Source organism: Ursus arctos, unplaced genomic scaffold, assembly GCF_023065955.2.
Source record: "Ursus arctos isolate Adak ecotype North America unplaced genomic scaffold, UrsArc2.0 scaffold_21, whole genome shotgun sequence".
NCBI classification, from domain to species: domain Eukaryota; kingdom Metazoa; phylum Chordata; class Mammalia; order Carnivora; family Ursidae; genus Ursus; species Ursus arctos.
This window is the reverse complement of record NW_026622886.1, coordinates 11,583,187-11,604,025: the sequence shown is the minus strand read 5'-3', so window position 1 is coordinate 11,604,025 and position 20,839 is coordinate 11,583,187. Positions and strand designations below refer to the sequence as shown.

At 44.6% G+C, this 20,839-nt stretch overlaps 2 protein-coding genes across 2 annotated transcripts in view; both read right to left on the bottom strand.

Moving 5' to 3' along the window:
- Window positions 1-2,431: 2,431 nt before the first annotated feature.
- On the bottom strand, window positions 2,432-15,640 carry LOC113256068 (calmodulin-1-like). Its single transcript, XM_026499789.4, has 2 exons — window positions 15,568-15,640; window positions 2,432-5,436 (listed from the first exon to the last, which is right to left on the bottom strand). The coding sequence occupies exon 2, from the start codon at window positions 5,430-5,432 to the stop codon at window positions 4,989-4,991; it is 444 nt and encodes a 147-aa protein (XP_026355574.1). The 5' UTR covers window positions 5,433-5,436; window positions 15,568-15,640; the 3' UTR covers window positions 2,432-4,988.
- The window catches only part of LOC113255961 (putative tetratricopeptide repeat protein 41), a 36,981-nt gene continuing 30,717 nt past the window's right edge, over window positions 14,576-20,839 (bottom strand). The window contains exons 9-10 of the mRNA XM_044384481.3: window positions 16,591-16,789; window positions 14,576-15,746 (exon numbers count right to left, since the gene is read on the bottom strand). Of these exons, the coding sequence (XP_044240416.2) occupies window positions 15,482-15,746; window positions 16,591-16,789 (464 nt within the window). The 3' untranslated portion in view covers window positions 14,576-15,481. The remainder of the gene's footprint in view (window positions 15,747-16,590; window positions 16,790-20,839) is intronic.

Sequence of the window (20,839 nt, the reverse complement as noted above, 5' to 3'; positions counted from 1 at the left end):
GAGCGGGGACAGCAATGAGACCTACTTTTTCAACAGACGTACCAATTAAATGAGCTTCTCAACCAGAGCACCCCTGACATTTGGGGCAGGCTAGCTCTGTGCTGCATGGGTCTAGCGGAGGGAGGGGGTGTCCTACACATGCCAGATGTGTAGCGAGCAGTTCACCTTGCTTCTACCCACCTGACGCCCGGGGCAACACCCCCTCCCAAGCTGTGACAACCGAAAATGGCTCCGGTGTTGCCCAATATGCCCTGGGGGACAAAACTGCCCCCCAGTTGAAAACCACTGCCCTAAAATTCTTAAATGACCTAAGCTGAAGAAATTACGACTGGTACATATACAGAACACACACATCACTAATAACAAGATCTTTCCCCTGGAGAATGTTAGGCACCTATTTCAAAGAAGTTGTTATTGCCAAAATAGTTTTAGAACTTCTCTTTTGGAAGTGCCTTCAGAGCTTAAAGAAAATTCTTTCAACAGTCTCCATGGTGGCTAGTCCCAAAGCACTGCTGCAAAAATATTTTGAGAACAGAATCATAAGATTGATGCCTCCCAAAGCAGTGCTCTGAAGAGGGAAATTTTCTTTGACTGTCCAAGCTCTGACAAGCCTCCTGGGAAGCTGTCTTATCCTTTCATGACCAGGTACCTGACGGCCTCTGCTTCATCGCTGTTGTGTATGTTGCCAGCGACTTCCAGCTAGACGGGGAGCTCCCTGGGGCCAGAAACTGTGCCTGCCTCACTCACTGCTACCATCCCAACTCCTGGCACAGTGCTCGGGGGAGGCAAGGCCCTCAGTGTCAGCCGAGTGGATGAACGACTGAATGACTAAGTGAATGATTGGAACCAGGCACTCAGTGATTACCTAATAAAATAACTGGTACTCTCCAGACAGACACCTGGTGAACATCTGGACCTCATGGGGAAAAAAAATGGGGGGCTAGGGGAAATTCCACAGTGACAGCAAGATAGCAGAGAATCACTGGACTCCACTCCCAGGAAGATGAAAGAGTGGCCAAGATAGCTTAAATCGAGCTGTCTTGTTATGTCTAACCGAGGCCTCAGGGACTTTTTAAACCACAGACAGAAATAACAAAATAGCTACCCGTTCTTAAGGTCCCACTGTGGGCCACACAGTGCCTGAAGTGCTTTGTGTACTCTCTTATGTGACCCTGTTAGAACCCCTTGAGACAGATCCTTGGATCCTCAACGGAGTCAGAGAGGTTAAAATTCTCACCGAGGTCACAGAGCCGTGAGTGCCAAAGCACTTTAAATCTGGGTCAGCCCGAACACACCCCACGGTCTATTCACTACTCTGTGCTGCCTTCTTAGGACATGAAGTATTTGCAAATTCAGATTGATTCACTGATTCACTTATTAGGCACCTGTAGGTTGTAACAGGCTGCGGAGGATACAGAAATTGGTAAATAAGTATGGTCTCCACCATGAGGAGACTTGCCATGTTAAGTCTTATTAATCTCTTTAAATAGAATTCTTTCTTTTAAGGTGTGTGTTGGTGGAGGCAGAGGCAGTGTTTTATAAAAATGTGAAGATCTTTGTTTTAAAATATAAACAGCTTTGTCTTGGGTTATACTATCTTTGGTCTACAAATGCTACTGAAATCAGTGAAAATTTATAATTTTTAAAGGCCAGTTAAATGTCCTCATACACACAGTTATAGTTATATATTATGAGGAAAACTTGCATTGTATTCAACAAAGCCAAAACTTAATATTTCAGAAAAAGTAAATCCATATAGAGACAAGATAATCAACCTTCCCCAACATTTTTGTGAAAATTATAACCAATTAAAACCATAACCAAGTCCTTAACCTGTCGTTTATTAGTTCATTTCAACCCACTACTCTATTCCTTTTTTTTTTTTTTTTTTTTTTTTGCTTTATCAACGTTCTTTTTTTCCCCAAAATTGCACCTCTTGGTATTCATTCCTTCAAAACTGGTTCCCATCTGTCTACTACTTGTTGGCACTAACTAAGGTTTGGGGTATGGGTTAAAGTCAGCTTCCTCTCTGATTAACATAATTAATTTATTATTTGTTATTTATTATTAATTCCTCCCTTTGTGGGTGAAATGATAAAGGAACAAAGGTAAATGATATCTGAAAATATCTAACATGAAAGCAATAGCATTTGAAGGATTTTAAGTGATTCCCCGCTGCACCTGCATTAACGTGTTCTCGACACTCAAGAATAACTCTTCTGCTTCGCTGGTCTTGCCCATAAGCTTCAGAAATTTCGCAATAAAGAACATTAATCGGCATCTGTCAATGGTCGTAACCTCAAAAAGCCTGCATTCCAGCACTAGATTGGAAAGAAAGGTAAATAATCCTAAATAAAGCATATCTGGAAAGGAACAAAACGTACCCATCACTCACTCTTGATACAGGAGTTATAAATACATTGCCCTCATTTCAGTATTTCTCTCTCAAGGGATTAGCACTTTGCTTTTATTGGCGCTTACATACGTTACCAAGTATTTCAAACAATGACCTGAAAAATCACTCTAATGCTTTTAAATAATCTTGATACGTAAGTGCTGAAAACCAGAGTCAAAGGAGCATTTCTATAGCACAGTCCACATATTGCTGTAATTTGTATTTGGGGGTGATTTTCAGGCAAGAATAAAAAGATGTTTAAATTACTTACACAATTCTGCCCTCTGTTGCAACTATCTTGAATTACTTGCTTTACGAGAAGGAACAAAATGGTAAAAGAACCAAATAAGGAACATGCCGTGTGTGTGTGTGTGTGTGTGTGTGTGTGTGTGTGTGTGTGTGAGTGTGTGTGTTTTATACCCTATTACACACAAATGAAAATATATAAATTTTTGAACTTGAAGAACCAATTAAATGGTTCTACATGGTACTACAAAGTCATCGTTTCCAGAATTTTCCCCAGCATTCCAGCATCTGAACTTCTACATTTGACCATTGTTTCATTTCAAAGTATTGCATCTAACGTATTTGACACAAACAAATCCCGTGTTCTTCATCTGTTCCATTGCCCCTGTCAGTAGGCCACCCAGACACTGAATACACTCCTGCTTTCTTTCTGCCAATTTTTCCGGGGATCACCCTTTGCGCACAGAATAAATATTGAGCATCTACTGTCTGTCAGGCAGCATTCTAGGCTCTCGTCACCAAGCATAGCAGATGAGGCTGTAGCTCTCAGCACGGGACAATGAGGCCAAGAGGCTTTGAACCATAGCTATAGGGCTTCAAGTCCAAGAGCAAAAACTAAATGAAAGCCAAGGGAAAGAGAGCGCCAAAGAGAGTCCAAGACTCTCATCCACACTGGCCATCCAAGCAAAGAGACCTAAGGTGGGCATAAGAACTGAGGGGTCAGGGACCTGGGTGGCTCAGTTAAACATCTGCCTTTGGCTCAAGTCATGATCCTGGGGTCCTGGGATTGAGCCCCACAAGGGGCTCTCTGCTCAGCGGGGAGCCTGCTTCTCCCTCCCCCTCTGCTGCTCCCCCTGCTTGTGTTCTCCTGCTCTCTCTCAAATAAATAAATAAAATCTAAAAAAAAGAAAAAAAAAACTGAGGGGTCAATCCAAGCAACAAAGGAATCTAAGAACTAGAAGTAGCTGCTTAGAGCAGACAGGCCGAGGGTGGTCTCGACAAAGAACTGAGAGATGGGCCCCTGATTGGGGGGAGGGGCAGGGGGAGGAGTTGCAAATTCCACAAGGATTATTGGGTCCGGATTCCTGTCAAGGGCTCACGCTGGAATGGACAATGTCCATTCACTATGTTTAATACTCAATTCAACAATCTCATGTGCTCAGGAAAACTTCACTCATGAATCCTTCCTGCCACTGACCACATCCCTCATGTTCATTCACTTAGCACCAACATATAGTTTGAACGGACAAGAAAATAATTTTTCTTATTATAAAGCGAGGATGTGTGCATTACAGAAAAATTGAAAAATACGGAGAAGTACAAAGAAAAATAAAAACCACTCATCATTGCCTCAAAGATCATCTGCATTAACATATTGCTGTATGTTCCTCTGACTTTTGCATGTACCCACATTCATTTCTTTTAATAAAATTGGGATCATCCTATATAATGCTTATTTTTTTTAAGTTAATGGTCTTTTTATCGGAAGGAAAAAAAAAAAGACTAGCATTTACAACGTGGAATGGCCGTGAACTGCAATTTCTCGAACAGCAGCGTTGACGGTTGTGCTGAGGTCCGCGGCCACAGACTACTCTGCTGGCTCCAAGTCATGCTTCGGAAAGTTTTAGAAACAGTCCGCAGATGCTCCCTTGATAAAGGTTTCTTTCTAAACATTCGTGTGAATGGTGACAGCCTGACACCCATTTTGCTCTAGTACAACACGGACAATGCTAAACCAACACACACAGCATGCCACGAGGGCGCGTGTCATTGTCACCAGAGGTGGGGGCACACGGAAGTACGAGCAGGATGTCCTGCTAAGGGGAGGCTACACTTAGACAGTTTATCCTCCACCCATTTTTCTGCACAGCATCCTGAGGTAAACCAATTTTAAATGTTTTCAGTAAACCAGCTATGGCAATTTTTGCTAACAAATTGAACTAGAACCCATTTGAATGGGGTTAAAATTCGTTTTTTCATTTTGTGTTTTTAATAGAAATGCTTGACAGTGCTCCATCATCAAGCCGCATGCATGAAAAACTGGCCAGCCCAGTGCACTCGTCACTAGCGAATGGGACTGCAAGGAGTCCACTTAATGCTTCCTTATCTCAAGGTAGCACAAGTGTTTCTGTCATAAAACTGATGCGTAGTGTGGTCTTCAGGGGACGGGAACACCAACACATACATGTAGATTTCGTGCACGTGAACGGAAGGTATTTTGACATTCAGTTTTGCTATACAGAAACAGAACGAGTAAATGAACTTTTTTTTTTTTTTTTGCAAGGGGTAAGTAAAAGATGCAATTTGATTCTTCTGGGGAGGGGGGAAAGGAGTTGAAAGTAGGTCTTCATTCTGTAGTCATCATCTGTACGAATTCTTCATAGCTGACTTGTCCAACTCCATCAGTTGCTGCTTCTCTGATCATTTCATCTCCTTCTTCATTTGTTTTTCTCCTAAGTTGGTCACGAGTGATGTAGCCTGCCGCACGGATGTAACCAGTGCCATCCTTGCCAAAGACTCGGAATGCCTCGCGAATTTCTTCTTCGCTGTCTGTGCCTTTCATTTTTCTCGCCACCATAGTCAGAACTTCTGGGAAGTCAGTGGTGCCATTACCATCAGCATCCACCTCGCTGATCATATCCTGCAATGCGGCTCCTGTTGGGCTCTGACCCAGTGACCTCGTGACAGTTCCAAGTTCCTTTGTTGTGATGGTGCCATCACCATCTTTGTCAAACAGGGAGAAAGCCTCCGTGAATTCTGCAGTCTGTTCGTCAGTCAGCTGATCAGCCATGGTGCTAATCAAGGGAGGAAGCACAGAGGAAGTATGGGCGGGTGGGGGGCTGCAGGAGCACAGGGGCTGTGTGGGCAGGGGTGTCCCCTCAGCGTTGTGACCCCACCACCAACCTACTGAGTAAGGGCGCCCTGCCACCAGGCTCCCAGCACCACTCCGCGTTATGCTTAATACCTGCTTTTTCACTTCCATATTCAACAAATATTTATGTGTCAGCACTGTGCTAGATATCGAATATATACTGAACACAATATTCATGGTTCCTGCCCTCGTGGAGCTTATAGCCTATAGAAAAATATATTGTATTACAAATATTTTTCCATATCTTTAAAAATTGAGAACACATGTACTTACCATTGGACTGTATTTTATTTTACAAATTAAATGTTATTTAGTGAGAATCTTTGGCAGAAATCTTTTTAAACATCCCTGATTATTTTCTTAGAGCAACTGTTAAATTGAGCAAGCCATAGGATATTAATATTTCTAAGACTTTGAATATATATTGCCAAATTGCTCCCCAGAAAGATTGTCCCAATATAAACTCTTACTGTAGCAGGTAAAAGTACCTATTTCTTCACACCTTTACCAACATTATTATTGTTTTTTATTTTTTATGTTATTTTATTTTTTTAGATTTTTTTTATTTTTAAGTAATTTCTACACCCAACGTGGGGCTCAAACTTCCAACCCTGAAAGCAAGAGTCACATGCTCTACCAAATGAACCAGCTAGATGCCCCCATTACTGTTTTTAAAATTCACTACAAAAAAAAGTCATTGCCCATCTGGTATCTGAAAAATAGTATCTTGTTTTAATTTCCATTTCTTTGGTTACTAGTGAAACAGAATATTATAATGTATTTATTAAAAACATCTAATGTGCCATCTACTGCAAGATGCACCCCCATTTCAGAAATGTTAGGTTTGGGGTGAGCCTACTTCTTAGAGCCAATGAAATCCAGCATTTATTCTTAAGTGAACTCATTCCTTCAACAACCACTTCCAAGGCGCTTAGTACCTGCTGTGGGCCAGGCACTGTCCTGAGTGCAGAAGATAAAGGATGAGCCCAAACAGATCTGGGCCCCGCCAGCTAGGCTGTCAGAATGGTGGGGAAGATAGATTATCACAGAATCATACAAATGAATATAAATTCAAACTATGAAAAGAACCATGAAAGAGTTGGTGATATGAACTATGGAAGGTTTCTCCATAGAAATGACATTGAGCTCAGTTTAAAAAAGAGTAGAAGGTATGGAGGCAAAATGAGGGAGAGACAGTGTGGGAATTATGGGCAGAGGAAGAGCATGTGCAAAGGCTCTGGGCAAGAAAAAGCAAGGTGCTTAGAGGACTCAAAGTTGGGGACTGAAGAGCAGACAGAGTGAGGTGTTTGGTTCCAGATCAGGGTGGAGACAGAGGAAGGGGCCATTCAGCAGCCACACCATGCCTGGTGCTGCTGCAGGCACTGGGAATATAGCAATGAACATGAGAGGCAGAGTCCTTCTTTCATGGAGCTTACATTCCAGCAGGTGGGAGAGTCAGAGACAGAGCAGCAGGGAACAGAGATAGCCAGGAGAGGAGAGGAGAGGAGAGGAGAGGAGAGGAGAGGAGAGGAGAGGAGAGGGGAGAGAGGAGGGGAGGGGAGAGAGGAGGGGAGGGGAGAGAGGAGGGGAGGGGAGAGAGGAGGGGAGAGGAGGAGGAGAGAGGGGAGGGGAGAGGGGAGGGGAGAGGAGAGGGGAGAGGGGAGGGGAGAGGGGAGGGGAGGGGGGAGGGGGAGGGGGAGGGGAGGGGAGGGGAGGGGAGGAAGAAAGAGAGAAAGAGGGGAGGGGAGGGGAGAGAGGAGGGGAGGGGAGAGGAGGGGAGGGGAGGGGAGAGGGGAGGGGAGGGGAGAGGGGAGGGGGGAGGGGAGGGGAGGGGGAGGGGAGGGGAGGGGAGGGGAGGGGAGGGGAGGGGAGGGGAGGGGAGGAAGAAAGAGAGAAAGAAACTAGACAAAATCAGGTAGCCAGAATGTACTCGAAGGACAGAAAGAAAGCCAAAGCGGTTTCCATCTAGAGGACAAGAGGAAGAATCTTGTAAGATGATGCTACTTAGGCTTGTAGGGGTCAGATTATACAAAGGATGGTAAATTAAGCTGAAGAGTTCAGATTTTAGTATAAGGGCGACAGCAAGTCTCTGGAATCTTAATCTGGAAAGTGATGTGATCTGGTTTACATTCTTAACAGCTCATTCTGGCTATTAAACAGACAATGGACTTTATTGGAACAAAAATGAAAGTAGGAAGACCAGTTAGGAGGCTGTGACGATGGGCCAGGTGAGAGGTGATGGTGGTGGGGCTCACTAGAGTGATGCCAGTGACAAGGTGAGGTTAAGATATTCCCTCTCACCACTCCTATTCAACTTAACACTGGGAGTCCTAGCTAGTGCAATAAGACAAGAAAAGGGAATAAAAGATATACATATTGGGAAGGAAGAAATAAAACTGTTTCTGTTAACAAATGATAGGCTTATCTATGTAAAAAATCCCAAAGAATCAACAAAAAAACTCCTAGAACTAATAAGCAATTATAACAAGGTTACAGGATACAAGGTCAATATACAAAAGCCAATTGCTTTCCTATACAGTGGCAATGAACAATCGGAATTGGAAATTTAAAACACAATACCATTTATAATAGCACCCCAGAAATGAGAAGCTTAGGTATGAATCTAACAGAATACACACTTGATCTATGTGCAGAAAACCATAAAACTCTGATGAAAGATATCAAAGAACATCTAAGTAAACTGAGAGAGGTTCTGTGTTGGTGGACTGGAAAACTCAACATTGTTAAGATGCTTGACCTATAGAGTCACTGCAATCCCAATAAAAATCTTCCGGAGATGTCCAACAGATCTTTGTCAAAGTAGCAAAGACAGCTCAATGGAGAAAGTCTTATTAGATAAGTTGTTCCGGAACAACTGAACATTCATATGCAAAAAAATGAATCTAGACATTACACCTTTCACAAAACAGTCAAAATGGATCGTAGCCCTAAATATAAAATGAAATACTATAAAAGTTTTAGAGGGAAACAGAAAAACCTAAGTGATCTTGGTTTTGGTGATGATTTATTAAATACAACATAAAAAGCACAACCCACGAAAGAAAATACTAAGTTAGACGTTATTAAAATTAAAAACTTGTGGGGCGCCTGGGTGGCCCAGTCGTTAAGTGTCTGCCTTCGGCTCAGGGCGTGATCCCAGGGTTCTGGGATTGAGCCCCGCATCGGGCTCCCTGCTCCACTGGGAGCCTGCTTCTTCCTCTCCCACTCCCCCTGCTTGTGTTCCCTCTCCCCCCGCTTGTGTTCCCTCTCTTGCTGGCTGTCTCTCTGTCAAATAAATAAATAAAATATTTAAAAAAATTTTTTTTAATTGTGCTCTATGAAAGATACCATTAAGAGAATGGAAAGACAAGCCACAGATTGGGAGAAAATATTTGTAAAATATACATCTGATAAAGGACTTCTATCCAAAATGTACAAAGAACTCTAAAAATTCAACAATGCGATATGTAAAGATATTCAATATTATTTGTCATTAGGGAATTGCAAATTAACACAAGAAGATACCACTGCAACCTGTTAGAATGGCTAATATAAAAAAAAAAAAACTAGCAATACCAAATGCCAGTGAAGACAGAGAACAACAGAAACTTTCATGCATTGTTGGCGGGAATGCAAAATGGTACGGTCCCGTTGGAAGGCAGCTTGGCAGTTTCTTAACAAAGTTAAATAAACATGGTCTTTCCACACATTCCGGCAATCATGCTTCTAGGTATTTACCCAGCTGATTTTAAAACTTGTGTGCAAATGTTTACAGCAGCTTTACTCATAATCATCAAAAGCTGGAAGTAACCAAAATGTCCTTCAGTAAACAAGGAGATACACTGTGGCATATTCATACACTGGAATATTCTTCAGCAATAAAGAGAAATGAAATATCAAGCTATAAAAAGATATGGAGGCAGCTTAAATTCGTATTACTGATCTTCGCAACCGCATGCAGCAGCTCTGACAGCTTGGAGAAGGGCAGTGGTGGTGGAGGTGGACAAGTGGACAAGTTTGGGAAAAATTTAGGAAGTAAAAAACATCAGGACTCAGTGATGAAATGTATTTGGGGAGGGGATATAGGACAGAAAAGTGTCAAGGGTTACTCCAATGAGGTAAATTGAGAGACGGTTCCTGGAAGAGAACCTGATTTGGGGGGTATGCTTGTGAGTTCAGTTTTAGAGGCGCTGGGTCTCAGGAGCTTTGGAGACATCATCCAAGTGGACAGTTAAGTTGGCAGTTGATATATGGATCTTTGGCTTGGAGGATAAATGCGGTTAGAGACATAAACGTGGGAATCGTGTGCACATGGACAATCACTGAAGCCACGAACAGAGGTAATGTGCTTAGGGTGAAATTAGGCATGAGAAGAAAAGAACCTTAAGAAACTCACTTAGAAGTCAGGTAGAAGAAGGGGAACTAACAAAAGAGACAGAAAGGGGGGCACCTGCATGACTCAGTCAGTTAAGCATCTGTCTTTGGCTCAGGTCAGGATTTCAGGGTCCTGGGATCGAGCCCAGTGCCAGGAGCCTGCTTCTCCCTCTCCCTCTGCTTCTCCTCCCTGCCCCCTCCCCCGAGCTTGTGCTCTCTCTCTCTTTTGCTCACTCTCTCTCTCTCAAATAAATAAGTAAAATCTTTCTTAAAAAGAGAGAGACAGAAAGAGAGGAGCCAGATAGATGGAAGATGAAACGGGAATGTGTGTCGGCAGAGTCAAGAGACCAAAATGTTCGGAAGAGAAGGGCACCATCAAAAATATCCATGGATGCTAAGAAGGGAAGTCAGACAAGAACTGAAGATGTTCTTTGGATGGCCTGCTCGTGATCTTGCCTATTTTTATTGATGTGCTCATTATTTTATTTAAGAGCAGTTTACTTATTAAAAATATCAATTCTTGGCCAGCCATGTATGTTACAAATATTTTTCCCAGTTATCACTAGTCTTATAACTATGTTTCTAATTTTCTGAGCCGTGTTATGTTTTTACATGTAGTAATCTCACGTTTAGACAGATTTATCAGTTATTTTCTTTGTGATTTATTCTTTTGCTTTCTTGCTTAGACTCATCGACATTTTCTTATAGTTTTTTAATATAAAATCTCATTTCTTTACATTTAACTCTAATCATTCTGGAATTTATTTTGGTGTAATGGTTCAGGTAACTTAACTTTACCAAACAGTGATCCGTTATCACAGCACTATTTATTCCACGATCCTCCTTATCTGAAAAGCTTCTATCACTTATTTATTTATTTATTTATTTATTTATTTATTTATTTATGCGGGGGAGTGAGCATGAGCCAGGGGAGGGGCAGAGGGAGAAATGGGCTCCCCATCAAGCAGGGACTCAATCCCAGGACCCCGGGGATCATGACCTGGGCCGAAAGTAGACGCTTAACCAACTGAGCCCCTCAGGTGCCCCTAATTTTTTATCTTTATACCTGAGTCTGTACCTGAGCTTTCTATTTCGCTCCACTGAGCTATTTTTGCTCCCAGTAGTATTTTTTAAATTATTATAGCTTCATAACATGTTCAAATAAGTTGATATTCAAATTGCTCTCATTATTTTAAACTCTTACTCTCAAATTTTCTCCAAGAACTTTAAAATCATTTTGAAAATTTAGAAATGTTTTAATCCCACTGAGATTTCAATTAGAATTGTTTTATATATATAAGTCAATTGTGGAAGAACTGATAGGTTTATAACCTTGAATTGTCCCATCCAGGAATATGGTATGTCTCCCTATATAGTAAAATTTTATTTTCTATAATTCTGAAACTGTTTTATGAAATAAAGAGCCTACACATTTCTTGTTACATTTATTCTTAGATATGTCATATTTTCTGTAGCCATTGAAAATTGCATTTTTCGTTCTTTTAATTTTTCTGTAGAGCTATTTTTAAAATTGTTTTTAATAGGGGCACCTGGGTGGCTCAGTCAGTTAAGCATCTGCCTTTGGCTCAGATCATGATCCTGGGATCCTGGGATCGAGCCCTGAGTTGGGCTCCCTGCTCAGCAGGGAGACTGCTTCTCCCTCTCCCTCTGTTGCTCCCCCTGCTTGTTCTCTCTCTCTTCCTCTCTCTCCAAATAAATAAAATCTTTTTTTAAAACTTTAAAAATAAAATTGTTTTTATTAAACCATTTTGTTCCATTTATCTAAAATATTTAGAAGCTTTCAAAGGTATCAAGGGCAAAACATCATATGTTAGTCATGAAAAGCTGACATCATCCCATTTACTACAGCTTTCAGACAAGATCCTGTACTGTAATGCGTTTACCCTTTGCTCTAGTTAGAAAGGCTGCCCCTTGAAAGCAAAATGATTCTCCCCAACCTACCACATCTGCCACCTGGAGGGTAGCCAGCCATCTGTCAAGATGGAGCCATGCTGGGACCCATCCTTCTGCCACATCTGTTTTTAGTCTGTTTCTTCTGGTGTTTGACTTTGTCTAAAATGCAACTGCAGCCAGCAATGGATTTTCTCCACTTTGATGTGACCCAGGACTACCACCCAAACCAAGCTTATCATGTCACAGATAATCTATAAAAATTGACCCGACCGTCAAAGTTGTCCTGTAGGCTCAAAGACCTCCCTACTGGCCATCAGTCGGGGATGTAACTTGCCTAGATGCATCCCACCAGGAGGGGCAGAACCCAGGGGCAAGTGGGCAGGAAGCACCTGCGGAGAAGCGATTTCCAGACTCAGAACCCTGCATCTTTTCCACCAATCTAACAAGTTAGGGCGCTGGTTCTCGTCACAGCCACGAGGGGGAGCCAAACCACAGTCCGGCGGCAGGCGCCCTAAGCCGGGCGGGGCGTGCGTTCGGTCCTGAGCTGGAACCACAGCCTCCCGGAGCAGGAGGAGACATCACACACTCCTCCACTCCCCCGTCCGGCTGATGAGCCTGCCCACTCTCCCCTGTATCTATACTGGATTTGCTCAGTTCTTCGGGTTCGTCACTCTCCCTCTGGACTCGGGGTCCTCAAACATGCTGTCCCCTCGGCCCTTTGTCCCACGAGCTCTCATCTTCCAAGTCTCAAATCAGGTGTCACTTATTCAAGGCGGCTTCCGCTGTTCCGAAGACGAGGCCACGCCTCCTGCTCCAGGTTCCGTGCCACCACGGTGTCCCGCTCCTTCAGGCTGAACTTCTCGGTAGTGTCTGTTTTACACTCCCCGGAAAGCTCCACCAAGGCAGGAACCCCGTCTGTCCTGCGGGCTGCGGCACCCCTGGCATCTAGCACCAGGCTCACTGCAACCCAGGCACTCAGCAAACACGGCTGGATTGATTCAGAGCCTTAGCCCGTAATCACGGCCAGCCCACCTGCCCAGACCTCTTTATTAGAGGGGAGGGCGGGGCTGAATTGGCAAGCAACCCCTCAGACTGCCGACGATAAAACAGGACTTCTCAAAAACCCCTTTGAAAGAACATTCCAGTTTAAGGGCCTTGCCTCCAGCAGCACCCTAGGAGGACCGATTGTCTCAGGGCTGTGTGTGGCTACCAACCACAGCAGGAAAAACAATGTTGGGGGGGGGGCAGCCAACCAGACCACTGGAATGCTCCCTGGGACTATTATACAGGATTCCTGCTATAATTACTTTTTTTTTTTTAAGATTTTATTTATTTATGTGACAGAGAGACAGCCAGCGAGAGAGGGAACACAGCAGGGGAGTGGGAGAGGAAGAAGCAGGCTCCCAGCAGAGGAGCCCGATGTGGGACTCGATCCCACAACGCCGAGATCACACCCTGAGCCGAAGGCAGACGCTCAACGATTGCGCTACCCAGGCGCCCCTCCTGCTATAATTAAACCCGTTCCAATGAATCTTCTATTGCTTTGGTGACAAGTCATTGGTCTTGTGACTTCTACATTCAGCAATCCAAAAGGGGAGAAAGTGAACTTACACAGTCCCGGGGGAACTTCAGGAAGCCCCTCAAATGGCCATGGGCTGACTCTGCCAGCCAAGGTAGAGATAAGACACGAAGGCGGACAGCAGCAACGTACAGGGTGACTTGATCACAGCTTTGCTTTATGAAGACTGAGAAGACAGAGGGCATGAGGGCCTGGAGGCCAGGACAGACAGGATGTGAGGGGCTGGATGGAAGTAAAATCTGCAGGATTGGGCTGGGATGGGACATGAGGGGTGAGGAGGACGGAAGGTGTCGAAGGCACTGATGGGGGCCAGGACTCCCTGCTAAGGAGCCCCCAGCACCCAGAGTGAGCAGACACTAACCAGCAGATGATCATACGAACGGCATGTTTGCAGAATCACCAGAGAGCCCTACTGATGTCTCCAGCCTAATTCAAAGGGACACATTCTGAACTAAGCTCCTTTACATCCAGAAAATCCTCACACACTGAAATGTTAGGTGACTTCCTCCCACTGTCAACCCCCAGCCCCCAGCCCTTTCCATCACCATAACAACCACGTTGTGACAAGCAGCATGGCATCATCAGGAAGGACTCTCACCCCCACCCCAGAGAGCTCATCTTCTGTGGGTTAGCTGCCAGCTTCCTATGACACATAGTGCTCCCCCCGCACCATCTCCCGCCCCCCACCTCCTTCCCACGCCCTACATCCCGAAGCACCGATGCAATTCCAGATGCATCCTGGCTTTATTCAACACACCAGAATCCTCAGAGTATCGCTTGGGTCCTTCCACATGGAGGATTAGTGGATTGGAGAAATTCCAAAATTACATAATTCATACGTGGTAGTAAGAATACACATGCCTCGGGGGCTCAGTCAGTGAAGCATCTGACTCTTGATTTTGGCTCAGGTCACAATCTCAGGGTCAAGAGACTGAGCCCGGCATCAGGCCCCATGTTCAGCATGAAGTCTGCTTGAGATTCTCTCTCCTTCACCCTCTGTCCCTCCCTCTACTTGTGCATGTGCTCGCTCGCTCTAAGTAAATAAATAAATAAAATATCTTAAAAAAAAAAAATACAGGTAAAGGCTATGTGGTTAAGGACCAAAAGGGACGCAGGAACGACATAGCCCAAATCCATCCCTAACTCTCTGGGACATCTTGGGCAACTTACTGCACCTCTCTGAGACTCAGTTTCCTTAGTTTCAACCAAAGTATTAGTCGTATAACAGAGATTTTATTAGAATTAAACAAAATATATATCACGTATTTAACTTAGAGCCTGGCACACGGCAAACGCTCAGAACCTGTTCTTATGATCACTAGATGGTAAAACCATGGGAGCGAGGATTCAGTTTTGAACTAGTTTTGAAGGAGTTGGCCTCGTTCACCGATACGTCAGCAGCGCCCAGTGAGTCCATGGCCCGGGGAAGGTGCACCGTTACTATTTGTTGAAAGACTGAATGAACATTATTACAGTTTAAGAAGCCAGGAAATATAGGGAGAAAGAGAGACAGGCAAGGCGGCCTACTATGGAGAACAAAGGGAAGAAATTTGACCAGAGTGCTGTCCGAATCCAGGCCATTAGGCAGCATGTCCAAGGACAGCTGTCCCAACTCGGACTGGGCCATGCTTGACAGTAACTGCGTGTTTCCAGGACTGAGTGAGGGGTCCCGGGGGGGAGCGAGGGGCACCGTGAGCAGACAGAGAGAGCACAGAAAGAGGCACAAGTGCGGAGGGAACACGTGAAATGATTCGGGGTTTGCATCTGTTTCATTTGAACTGTCAGCTGGTCGTTCGGGAAAGCTGTCGATGGGGCAGCAATACTGCCCATAGCCCTCAGGAGTTGGGGCACACATGCAGATGCTCCGAAAGGAGGTCAAGGCTGGAACCGCAGATGAAGGAAGAAGATGCTCAGAGTGAGGTTGAGGCCATGAGAAAACAGAGGAAGAATGCGAAGGACAGAGCCTCGGAAACCAGCCACAGCAAGAGAGAAAGAGGAGCCATCTCAAAGCAAACGCTTTTTCTCCATTTCCTAGCTTCAGAAATTGTTGGCTTACTTTGTGGGTAGGAGTACTCAGAGAGGTCTGCTGGAAGGACCAGAACTATGTGGGGAAACAGGAGAACAGTAACTCTTGGCCACGTGACATCCCAGCAAAATGGACTACTGAACCATAGCGACTCACTGTACCTGAGAGTGTATGCCTCTTCCTCACTTTATGGCACTTCTCGGCTTTAATCCTGGCCACCGTGAATAAATAGGCCCCAGCCGCATCATAGCCGACTTCTGATAACACGTTCCAGTAGTGGATGAGGTGCAGCTTTGTCCAGAAGCTTGGGTTTTGGATCTTTGATATAAAGTCTATGATACTTGCAACACAATGTATTAATGTAAGTCATGTTAGTATTTCGTATCTGGAAGGAAGCTATTCTTCTATTTGCCCCATTCCACCAGCCTATTTCCATCAGACTTTGGTAGGTCACCAGATAAATGTGAGCTTGTCCCTCTTAAGCAGTCAAAGCCATTGCCACTCATCTGTCCAGGAGGCTGCCTCCTCCAGACAGTCTTCCCAAATCTACCAGGCAGAGCGAGCCCCTCCCTCTCCCAAGCTTGCCGGCTCTGTGTCTTTGCTGTGGTGAAGCACTGACCCCATGTGTAGCTCTTCTCTGGCTCCACATGTCCCCTGCTAGATAGAGCTACATCTCATTCATGCCCGCACTCCCAGGCCCTACGAGAGCTGGGATTCAGAGTGAGTCAATGATACATGTTTGCCAAAGGGTGCATAAGAGGACAAGAAGGAAGGCGGGGGGACACAGAGGAGTAGAGAGGACGGAAAAGAATGAAAGGAAAGGGAGGAAATTCGGAGGGTCTAGCAGGAGAATATGGCCAGTCCTTTATCCTAGCCCATCCACAAGTCCTCCTGGTCTCCGGAATCCTCTTAACTTTGAGAGGAATCCCTGTGGAGTCAAGAAGGGAAGGGAAGGGAATACTCTAAGAACCAGATGATCAAATGGAGCAAGGCTGGGAATCCGTCAGCCACAGAAGGGGATGCCAAGTGAGGGGCCCATCCTTAGGAATGAACAGGTGGTTGACCGAGTAAGTGAATGAACGTGGCCTGCTTAAGGGAAACGTGGGTGTGGGTGTGTCAGCACAGTGCTTAGCAAAGGAAGAAGGAAATCTGCTCGAACCCCGCACAGAAAGGACGAGCCTTACCTGGGGCTTGAGAGGAAGCTGCACAGGTCGCCCCAGGAGCCGCTCATTTTCATGTGCCAGGGCAGCTCCTCGTACACCCTCCAGAAAGCCGTCTGCCGCTGGAAGTATCGGACCAAGACTCGGTGGAAATATGCTTTCCTGTGATTTGTTGGGTTCTGAAAGGTATATGGACTGCTTTCTCTGACAGGAGTGAGCACACCTATTGAAAAATCGATTGCAGTAGAATGCATCCGACTTTGTAGCACATGAAAACATTACAGCAGATAACAGCTCTGTGGCCATAATCAGATACAATAAACAGGCAGCTTGGAAAAAAACCCTGAAATGTTAAAAATGTATCTTCTTATAAATCCGTCCGGATTTACCAAAGAATTAGTTACAGTTACGATCAGTGACCCAGATTTTGAAAAGCTAGGGAGCACGCTCATTTTTCATGTTGTCTTCCCCTCCCCCCAAGAAATATGTGTCACCTACTTTTTTCTATTTTAAATATACATCATGGTTGCCACCTAAATAAGCACTTTCAAATATGTGATGACATGCATTTTGGAGAAGTTAGTCTGCACCTGGGTCTCAAATAGGCCCAGGGGAAGCTGAGCCAACTAATGACAAATTGGAGGCCACAGCCAAGATTACTATAGTTCCACCACCAGAGAGGTGATTCCAACACATCATACTACCCAGAAATGAGCTCCTTGAAAACAAAAGGGTTTTGTTGCATTAAAAGCTAAGAGATACCTATCCTTGAAAGGTAAAATAGAAGTATTTTAAATTTTCTGCTTGACGCTTTTTCTCACAAGATCAATCAATCTGCTGGATGGCCCCCAAGGCCAGCTCTCCACAAGAGCCACAATAGAAGGGGAGCCCATTGTTCAAATAACCATTCTGCATTTCCATTGACATGATTTCCAGGTTACGCGTTTGGAGAGACTTCATGCCAGCTGGTGGCATGTGCAGTGCTTCAGAAACCCATGGGAAGACCCGCTGGGCATGGCAAGGGCACTTTTGTGAGCTGCAAATACAGAAGAGGATTAGGGAATGAGAGAGAAAGGGAACTGGGGCAAACACTACCCTGCATCCAAGATTTAGAGTATTAATCACAATGCTTAAAGTGCATAAAACACTGTCATAGAAAACGGACTTCATCTTTTTTCAAAATAACCTTGTGACATATGAAAGGATATGAAAATCTGTGATTTTCACATGTAATTTTACATGTCAGCTTACTGGACTAAGGGATGCCCAGAGACCTGGTTGCGTATTATTTTAGGGTGTGTCTGTGAGGGTGTTTCTGGAAGAGATTCGCATTTGAAACAGGTAGACTGAGTAAAGATCGTCCTCACCAATGCAGATGGACATCATCCAATCTGCTGAGGGCCAGGACAGAAAAAAGGCAGAGGAAGGCGAATTTTCTCTCTGCTGGAGCTGGAATCTCTGACTTCTTAGAGATTCTGGTTCTCAGACCTTTAGAATCAGACTAGAATTTACAGTACGGGCTCCCCTGGTTCTCGGGCCTTGGACTTGGACTGGAATTCTACCAACAGCTTCCCTGGGCCTCCAGCTTATAGACAGTAAGATCCTGGGGCTTCCCAATCTCCATAATCATGTAAGCCAAACCCTCACAATCTTTTTATAGAGATATACATATAGAGAGATACATAGAAATACATAGAGATGGAGATCAAATCCTATTGGTCCTGTTTCTCTGGAGAACCCTGGCTAATACAATCCCCATATGACAAACAAAGCTACTTAAAATCAGAGGGACCACGGGGCTGGCCAGAGCCCTGATTGAAGAAGCAGGATTCAAACCTTCTGACTCAATTCCAGTGCTCCTCCAATTGCAGGAGTTGTAAGGAATGGCCTGACTGCAGCATCATCTGTACATATGAAGTTCAGCACAATTCTCACAGACAGACTTATTGGTTGACATTTCTATAGTGTCTTTCTCTCTCATGACAGGTTAGATGATGCTGTGTGGACAAACGACCCCAAAATCTCAGTGGCTTAAAACAGCAAAGGTTTATCATGCCATCACAGGGTGGCTGGACCTCCAAATTCAGGTCTGCTCACTCTGGGACTGAGAGACCAGCCGCCATCTTGAACATTGCCAGGAGCCACGTACAACCATTGGACAGAACTGGTCACAAGGTGCCACCCAATAAAGGGAACAGGAAGTGCTTCTCATGGTGGGTGGAGGGGTTGGAAATATTGGCAATTGGCCAATATGGACATGGACACCACACTGGTTATCATTGTGCCAGATGCACAGATATAAAGTACTTTACATTAAGCATACTTAGCATTTTTAATACCCTTGAGGTATTATCCCCATTTTGGAGGTGAGAAACTGAATCTTAGAAAGTTAAGCACCTTTCACAAGATCATGCCAGTTCTGTCAGATTCCAAAGTCCTTGCTCTTAACAAGAAATTGTTTATAAAAGAAGCCATGGTGGTTGCCCATAGGAAAGAAGATAGACTCTTTGCCAAACAACATACTGGCCTGGGAGTGAGGTAATGAGTGAGTGAAATGAGGCTGCTTCCCTACCATGACCACAGTGTCACCTGTGGGTAGCTCATACCTCCTATCCTGTGCTCAGCCCTCCAGATCCTGATTCCACTGCAGGCAAACACTAGACACCGACATTCAGTATCGGATCTCAAAACAATGGATATGGAGGCTTCTAGAAACAGCAGGGCCAAAAAAACCAACTGCCAAGAACAGCTGTGCATTCATTCAGCAAACATCTATTGAACGTAACTGGAGTAGGGCCCAGGGAATTCAGACCTGCTTGAAAGTGTCTGATGAAATGGAAGAATCCTTAGGCCAACAGAATTCAAGACCACTAGTTGATTTGCATGGGTTATTTTGGGAAAGATGGTAGATAAAAGGCCACAGAGGAGATGATGAGTCAAATAAAGGGAGAATTCATAATGGCTAATATTTCTTAAGAATTTACTATGGGCCAGGCCTGCTCTCAGTACTTGTAATTACATGAATTAGTCATTGAATGCTTACTAGTAATAATGCTCTGAGGTTGGTTCACTTATTATTTTACGAAAGAGGGACCTGGGTACAGAGTGGTGAAATGATGTAGCCAAGATCTTCAGCTAGGAAGTGGGAAAGCCAAGGCTCACCCCCAATTTAGCATCAGGACCCCATTTTTACTGGTTATGCTATGCTGACTCCTTCTGCTCCACAATTGCTGCAAAATGAGCTTCACAGCCTGGGTTTTTGGAGCATTGATAGGGTGAAGCATTCTAAGAAGAAAAGGAAGGGGCTCTTTCCAGGAAGGGCTCCCTGAGATCCTGAGGAAGGATGGAGTTTGGGGGTGGAAACTCGCATGGCTCAGGTCTCCTAGAAAACACCTATTCCCCCTTTGGACACCAGCACCATCGTGACACCTCAAGGTCTGGCTGCCATGGGACAAATGTACAGGGACCTCAGCATGAGGCCTTGTTTTTCTCATGGTGAGCCTCGCAGGGGCAGTTGGGAGGTACCCACATCAGTACGCACAAACCAGAAGAGCCTCTCTGGGGGTGACTCCAGCCAACAGATGGGTGAGCCCACAGGACACTGCTCAGAGACTCCCACAGATACACAGAGCAGGCGAGGACTTTCTAGGAGGCCAGTGGGAAGCAGATTGACATGACCTAGCCTAGTCGGAGGATGTTCTGTGTACACAAGAAATAAAGGAAATAATGTATAAGAAGTGGCTGGCCCATCAGGGAAATTCAAATCAAAACCACAGTGAGATACCACCTTACGCCAGCTAGAATGGCAAAAATTGACAAGGCAGGAAACAACAAATGTTGGAGAGGACATGGAGAAAGGGGATCCCTCTTACACTGTTGGTGGGAATGCAAGTTGGTACAGCCACTTTGGAAAACAGTATGGAGGTCCCTTAAAAAGTTAAAAATTAAGCTACCCTGTGATCCAGCAATTGCACTACTGGGTGTTTACCCCAAAGATACAGACGTAGTGAAGAGAAGGGCCATATGCACCCCAATGTTCATAGCAGCATTGTCCACAATAGCTAAATTGTGGAAGGAGCCGAGATGCCCTTCAACAGATGACTGGATTAAGAAGATGTGGTCCATATATACAATGGAATATTATTCAGCCTTCAGAAAGAACGATTACACAATATTTGCAGCAACATGGACAGGACTGGAGGAGATTATGCTAAGTGAAATAAGTCAAGCAGAGAAAGACAATTATCATATGGTTTCATTCATTAATGGAACA

Bases quoted from the DNA above. Each gene is read 5' to 3' on its own strand.
- LOC113256068 (XM_026499789.4), bottom strand. From the start codon at position 5,432: ATGGCTGATCAGCTGACTGACGAACAGACTGCAGAATTCACGGAGGCT.